The sequence below is a fragment of the Lolium perenne genome, chromosome 4 (assembly GCF_019359855.2).
Source record: "Lolium perenne isolate Kyuss_39 chromosome 4, Kyuss_2.0, whole genome shotgun sequence".
Lineage (NCBI taxonomy): Eukaryota > Viridiplantae > Streptophyta > Magnoliopsida > Poales > Poaceae > Lolium > Lolium perenne.
The window spans coordinates 402,319,355-402,326,718 of NC_067247.2; the positions used below are offsets into that span (position 1 = coordinate 402,319,355).

General features: G+C 43.5%; 1 protein-coding gene and 1 long non-coding RNA gene across 2 annotated transcripts; both read right to left on the reverse strand.

The window, feature by feature from the left end:
• Positions 1-526: 526 nt before the first annotated feature.
• LOC139829943 (uncharacterized) lies at positions 527-2,265 on the reverse strand. Its single transcript, XM_051327708.2, has 3 exons — positions 1,500-2,265; positions 1,195-1,401; positions 527-1,053 (listed from the first exon to the last, which is right to left on the reverse strand). Exons 1-3 carry the CDS (start codon positions 2,067-2,069, stop codon positions 772-774), a joined length of 1,059 nt encoding a protein of 352 aa, XP_051183668.2. The 5' UTR covers positions 2,070-2,265; the 3' UTR covers positions 527-771.
• Positions 2,266-3,097: 832 nt separating this feature from the next.
• LOC139830376 (uncharacterized) lies at positions 3,098-3,693 on the reverse strand. The gene is made up of 3 exons (XR_011742281.1): positions 3,466-3,693; positions 3,263-3,373; positions 3,098-3,175 (listed from the first exon to the last, which is right to left on the reverse strand). It is a non-coding gene; the product is annotated as an uncharacterized lncRNA (long non-coding RNA).
• Positions 3,694-7,364: the final 3,671 nt, after the last annotated feature.

Consider the following 7,364-nt stretch of genomic DNA (forward strand, 5'->3'; position numbering starts at 1 on the left):
TATGGTGCAAAACCCAGCTGTGAAATATAAGGATGTATGCACACACATTAAGCTATAAAATATCCCCAAAGAAAAATCATTAATATAGATTCAGCCAATTATTTGAGTACATTACAGACACAAGCAAAATTCTGTGGACTTGGAAACAGTATATCATCTAAATATATTATGTGCAACCAACCTAAATGGTATGTATGACTTATAGTTTATATGGTCGTTTACTTCCGTCTCCGGCCCATCAAAGGGATCAGCGTAAAGACAGCAAACACATAGCCGCAACATATGGAGCATGACAAATTCACAGTGGTCATTTCTTCCATAAACAAAGAGAGCAGGAGTAAGCTAAACTAACTTCACCTAGATGGCATGTCAAGGACACATTGCAACCACCGTAGAAATTTGCACAACACGAAGGACACCGACAGAACATAACTATAAAGGTGTTAGAGCAGCAATGATAAAGCATGCGTTTAGGCTTTGACAGAACTTTTTTCGAAATGGGGGATACCCCAGCCTCTGCATCAAAATGATGCATATGGCTGCTTTATTACTTTATTTAGAGTATCAACATCACACTTATTACATTTCAACGATCCGCTAAGGTTGATACAAAGATCAACCGGTGAAAAAAAGCAAAACAGCTGATGCCAGTGATACATGATAAGTGATCCTATGATCAAGGCTTCGACAAAACTGTCCAAAGATAAATTAAATCGTTGCATCTAGAAGCATACTAAAAATTCATGCAATACCTTCTTACCAAAACTAAGATCAATGTCGCATTAATTTGCATTCCACCAAAGGATAAGCCTTGAAGATGTCATATAATTCCGTGCACCAGTTGTTACTTGTTGTGACCTTATACGATGTGCCCACGGCCATTCTTTTAAGCATCGGTGCACATCTGAATATCGCTTTCAAGAAATCAAACTCATGATCCTCCGGTTCGAAGCCATCGATTACCACTTCTTCAAGATTGATCAGAGAGATATTTTCGCTTCTCCAGTTCCTGGGCTCATCACAGGGACAATTTACTGGACATTCTTCTTTCTCCTAGAAAAAAATGAGGATTACTAAAATGTATTTGTCTATGGTCCATAATTCAGATCTTATGACAGGAATGAACCTAGTTTTGTTCATTGAACAAGTACCATACATATATGTTTGAGATGTATAAACAGAGCAGGGTATTACCTTTGATCTCAGAAGGAGGATCTGAAGCCGTTGTGTAGCAGTACGAATCCGATGTGACCCAAGTAGATGGAACACAAATCGTCCAAAAACGTGGCCTGCCGATCTCATACCATAATCATACTCCATTATTAGCTCCAAAACAGAGAAGTCGGTAACCAGATGTTCCTCTATTTTCTTCACAAAGTCGAGCTGTGCATCAAACAGACCCTGCCCCCCCAAAAAAAAAAGAGCATATCATGCATAAGCTCAATGTGCGCGTCAAATTAAGCCAATTAATTGAGCAGGAGATACTGCATGAGACATACACAAGGCTTCATTTGCAGGGACAGGACATTAACGTTGGAGAGCTGCAAACATGTGTCTTCCCCGGCGCCGGTGATCACCCGGTGTCCGAGGCTCTCTGCAGTATGTAAGCTCACTTTCGAGAGGCCCCATGGACCAAACCCAGCAGTCATCGTGGTCGTGGAATAGGAGGAGCACTCCCAGGAGACCTTCTCCAAAATTGGTGCCACGACGGACACGTTGAGCTTGTCTTTGGTGCGGAAGAGCATCGTCAGTTTCTTAAGCACGGGGGCCTCCACGTTGATACGGTCTGTCGAACTGTAACCTGCACGCACATACAGCTCCTGCAATGACTCCGATCGGATGTCGATGCCGTCGTCGAGGGAAACTTGGGCCACCCAGAGCACCCGCAGGCACGGGCAGCGGAGGACCAAGGCGGCGAGGTCGACGCTGCAGCCCGAGAGGGACAATCTCTCGAGCGCTGGGAACCCGGCGCTGCGACCTGGCGGCGTGAGGCGGAGGTTCTCCGCGTACAGCTGGATGGAAGCGGCGCGGTGGAAGCGAGGGAGCTCCACGTCGACGTGATCCATCATGCGCGGGAGGGACAGGGTGAAATCCACCGGCGAGAGCCCCGCAGCGGCATGGAACAGCGAAGGGACGGCGGCAGCCTCCAGCCCGTGGTGACTAGGGATGCGGATGTCGAGGAGAGACACCCGGGCTTGGATCGAGGTGAGCGTCGGTAGGAGCCTGGCGAGCGTGGCGTTGCGGAATATGAGGTCGGGGAGCTGTGTCCAGCGGCCACCACTAGTGGAAAATAGCCCTTTTGTCGCGGGCCGTAAGGGCCTTTTGTCGCGGGCGGCCACCCGCGACAACGAAGGCGCGACAAAAGGTCCACCCTTTTGTCGCGGGTCGCTTACCACCCGCGACATATGGTCCACCACGTGGCAGGCGCGGGGTGCCCCAGGGGCACACCCTTTTGTCGCGGGCGGTATTACCACCCGCGACAAAAGGGCCTCTACGTGGCGCGCGCAGAACGCTGCTGCTTTAGGGTTTGAGGTGTGCAGCAACCCTCCCCCCCCCCCCCCCGCCACCGCCCCCCCTTTTATTTCATTTTTTCATTTTAAAATAAAAGTTGCATAACAAATATTTGTACGCTACTACAAGTTGTACACGTTCATTCATTATATATAGATCGAGCAAACAAATATTGGGAGCAAAACTTCGTAGATTCCCCTTACACATATATATGGAGGTCACTACCACCGGGACTAAAGCCCGTCGTCTATTCGAACTAATACATGGGGATCATTTGTTGCGCCTATTTGGACTAAACAAGCCGTTGTCGTCTATTACTTCTTTCATTAGAAGTCCCGCCAATTCCTCCGTAATTCCTAGTATGTGCTCGTGTGGTTGGAGCTTCTCCCGCATGAAGTCGACCTATATAGGAAAATGAGATGAATATGACTATATCAATCTTGATAACGAAATACTGACGATAATAAACTAAAGTTGTGAATGTTATTGCTTACGTTGAATCTATTATCGTTGTGCTTCTCGATGGTTAACATGCGAATGGACTCGCAAACGTAGTATCCACATAGATTCGTCCCTGTGGCTGCTTTGGGCGCACGGTACAAGAGTAAATGTTAGCTTCTCTGCGAAGTTACCCGCAATATTATTCTTCAAAGCTCTCCAACACCTGCCAGGCAAAAGAATGATTGAATGAGTGGATAATTAATTGATATCTCACGAAAGATATAGCGCGGCAATTAATGATTGAAATTACCTCTGGAGAATGTTCTGCAAGTCGCGGAACCCGTCCAGGCCTCTACTCAATGGGTCCCTTACTTCAACTATTCCCTTATCAACTTGAATATTTAGCAGAATCCAGTGGAAACTGCACATGTTTATATATATATACGTCATGAATTACACATAACATCGAGTAAGAAAAATTGAATGTGCACAACAGATCAGTAAGACTCTCACCTGTAGTTGTAAGGAAACAGTATTGAATCACAGAAGCTTTGCTCCCCTATAAACCTTAGTAGGTTTCCCCCCGTTTCTTCGACATTATTCTTTACCGTGTCATGATGTACTTTATCTGGGTCAACAAACCCAACATTGAACATCTTATTACTTCTGCATTCAATGATCTTCAGTCTGCATAAGAGAACACATAAGATATAATGAGTATATGCAATGAACAGGAACAACTGAATGAACATGAACTTATATGTAGTTAACAACTTACAAGCAGTAGCAACTCATGAGAGATTTGTCAAGGGCGTCTAAATTGAATAACTGCCAGAGTTCATTCATCTCAATATGGATCTCCTCCTTTCGGAAGTAATAATCTTCTGGGATATTGATGTCTACTTCCCCCTCCTTTTCCTGTAGACAGTGTTGGGCCTCCAAGAGCAGAGGTTTGTAGAACAGCAGCAAGTTTTCCCTTAAGTGGATCACCCAAGGTTTATCGAACTCAGGGAGGAAGAGGTCAAAGATATCCCTCTCATGTAACCCTGCAACCACAAAGCAAGAAGTCTCTTGTGTCCCCAACACACCTAATAGGTGCACTAGTTCGGCGAAGAGATAGTGAAATACAGGTGGTATGAATATATATGAGCAGTAACAACGGTGCCAGAAAATAGCTTGCTGGCGTGTAGTTGATGGTGGTAGTATTGCAGCAGTAGTAACGCAGTAAAACAGTAAACAAGCAGCGATAGCAGTATTTAGGAACAAGGCCTAGGGATTACACTTTCACTAGTGGACACTCTCAACATTGATCACGTAACAGAATAGATAAATGCATACTCTACACTTTTGTTGGATGATGAACACATTGCGTAGGATTACACGAACCCTCAATGCCGGAGTTAACAAGCTCCACAATAACTGTTCATATTTTAGTAACCTTGTAGTGTAAGATAGATCAACAGATTAAACCAAGTACTAACATAGCATGCACACTGTCACCTTCATGCATATGTAGGAGGAATAGATCACATCAATATTATCATAGCAATAGTTAACTTCGCAATCTACAAGAGATCATGATCATAGCATAAACCAAGTACTAACACGGTGCACACACTGTCACCTTTACACACGTGCAGGAGGAATAGAACTACTTTAATAACTTTGCTAGAGTAGCACATAGATAGTAGTGATACAAAACTCATATGAATCTCAATCATGTAAAGCAGCTCATGAGATCATTGTATTGAAGTACATGGAGAGAGATTAACCACATAGCTACCGGTACAGCCCTGAGCCTCGATGGAGAACTACTCCCTACTCATGGGAGCAGCAGCGGTGATGAAGATGGCGGTGGAGATGGCAGCGGTGTCGATGGAGAAGCCTTCCGGGGGCACTTCCCCGCTCCGGCAGCGTGCCGGAACAGAGACTCCTGTCCCCCAGATCTTGGCCTCGCGATGGCGGCGGCTCTGGAAGGTTTCTGTGGGTTTCGTCGAACGCCTCAGGGTTTTCGATCCAGGGGCTTTAAATAGGCGAAGAGGCGGCGCAGGAGGGTCGAAGGGGTGCCCACACCATAGGGTGGCGCGGGCCCCCCTGGCCGCGCCGGCCTAGGGTTTGGGTGGCCTGTGCCCCCTCCCTGGTGTCTCTCGGGTGTTCTGGATGCTTCCGGTGAAAATAGGAACTTGGGCGTTGATTTCGTCCGATTCCGAGAATATTTCGTTACTAGGATTTCTGAAACCAAAAACAGCAATAAAAACAGAACCGGCACTTCGGCATCTTGTTAATAGGTTAGTTCCAGAAAATGCACGAATATGACATAAAGTGTGCATAAAACATGTAGATAACATCAATAATGTGGCATGGAACACAAGAAATTATCGATACGTTGGAGACGTATCAGCATCCCCAAGCTTAGTTCTGCTCGTCCCGAGCAGGTAAAACGATAACAAAGATAATTTCTGGAGTGACATGCATCATAAACTTGATCATACTATTTGTAAAGCATATGTAGTGAATGCAGCAATCCAAGACAATGGTAATGACATGAGTAAACAACTGAATCATAAAGCAAAGACTTTTCATGAATAGTACTTCGAGACAAGCATCAATAAGTCTTGCATAAAAGTTAACTCATAAAGCAATAATTCAAAGTAAAGGCATTGAAGCAACACAATGGAAGATTAAGTTTTAGCGGTTGCTTTCAACTTGTAACATGTATATCTCATGGATAATTGTCAACATAGAGTAATATAACAAATGCAATATGCAGGTATGTAGGAATCAATGCAAAATTCACACAAGTGTTTGCTTCTTGAGATGGAGAGAAATAGGTGAACTGACTCAACAATGAAAGTAAAAGAATGGTCCTCCATAGAGGAAAAGCATCGATTGCTATATTTGTGCTAGAGCTTTGATTTTGAAAACATGAAACAATTTTGTCAACGGTAGTAATAAAGCATATGTATCATGTAAATTATATCTTACAAGTTGCAAGCCTCATGCATAGTATACTAATAGTGCCCGCACCTTGTCCTAATTAGCTTGGACTACCGGATCATCGCAATGCACATGTTTTAACCAAGTGTCACAAAGGGGTACCTCAATGCCGCCTGTACAAAGGTCTAAGGAGAAAGCTCGCATTGGATTTCTCGCTATTGATTATTCTCAACTTAGACATCCATACCGGGACAACATAGACAACAGATAATGGACTCCTCTTTTATGCATAAGCATGTAACAACAATTAATAATTTTCTCATTTGAGATTGAGGATATATGTCCAAAACTGAAACTTCCACCATGGATCATGGCTTTAGTTAGCGGCCCAATGTTCTTCTCTAACAATATGCATGCTTAACCATAAGGTGGTAGATCTCTCTTACTTCAGACAAGACGGACATGCATAGCAACTCACATGAAATTCAACAAAGAGCAGTTGATGGCGTCCCCAGTAAACATGGTTATCGCACAACAAGCAACTTAATAAGAGATAAAGTGCATAATTACATATTCAATACCATAATAGTTTTTAAGCTATTTGTCCCATGAGCTATATATTGCAAAGGTGAATGATGGAATTTTAAAGGTAGCACTCAAGCAATTTACTCTGGAATGGCGGAAAATACCATGTAGTAGGTAGGTATGGTGGACACAAATGGCATAGTGGTTGGCTCAAGTATTTTGGATGCATGAGAAGTATTCCCTCTCGATACAAGGTTTAGGCTAGCAAGGCTTATTTGAAACAAACACAAGGATGAACCGGTGCAGCAAAACTCACATAAAAGACATATTGTAAACATTATAAGACTCTACACCGTCTTCCTTGTTGTTCAAACACTTTACTAGAAATTATCTAAACTTTAGAGAGACCAAATATGCAAACCAAATTTTAGCATGCTCTATGTATTTCTTCATTAATGGGTGCAAAGCATATGATGCAAGAGCTTAAACATGAGCACAACAATTGCCAAGTATCACATTACCCAAGACATTATAGCAAATTACTACATGTATCATTTTCCAATTCCAACCATATAACAATTTAACGAAGAAGAAACTTCGCCATGAATACTAAAAGCTAAGAACACATGTGTTCATACGAACCAGCGGAGCGTGTCTCTCTCCCACACAAGCATTTATTCAAACAAAAACAAAAACAAGAAACATACAGACGCTCCAAGTAAAGCACATAAGATGTGACCGAATAAAAATATAGTTTCAAGAGAAGGAACCTGATAATTTGTCGATGAAGAAGGGGATGCCTTGGGCATCCCCAAGCTTAGACGCTTGAGTCTTCTTGATATATGCAGGGGTGAACCACCGGGGCATCCCCAAGCTTAGAGCTTTCACTCTCCTTGATCATGTTGCATCATACTCCTCTCTTGATCCTTGAAAACTTCCTCCACACCAAA

Excerpts from the sequence above, each read along its gene's own strand:
- LOC139829943 (XM_051327708.2), bottom strand. The coding sequence starts at position 2,069 with ATGATGGATCACGTCGACGTGGAGCTCCCTCGCTTCCACCGCGCCGCT. Across the intron at positions 1,402-1,499 it reads CCCTGCAAATGAAGCCTTGT|GGTCTGTTTGATGCACAGCT; the intron begins GTATGTCTCATG and ends TTGGGGGGGCAG. Across the intron at positions 1,054-1,194 it reads TCCTCCTTCTGAGATCAAAG|GAGAAAGAAGAATGTCCAGT; the intron begins GTAATACCCTGC and ends ATTTTTTTCTAG.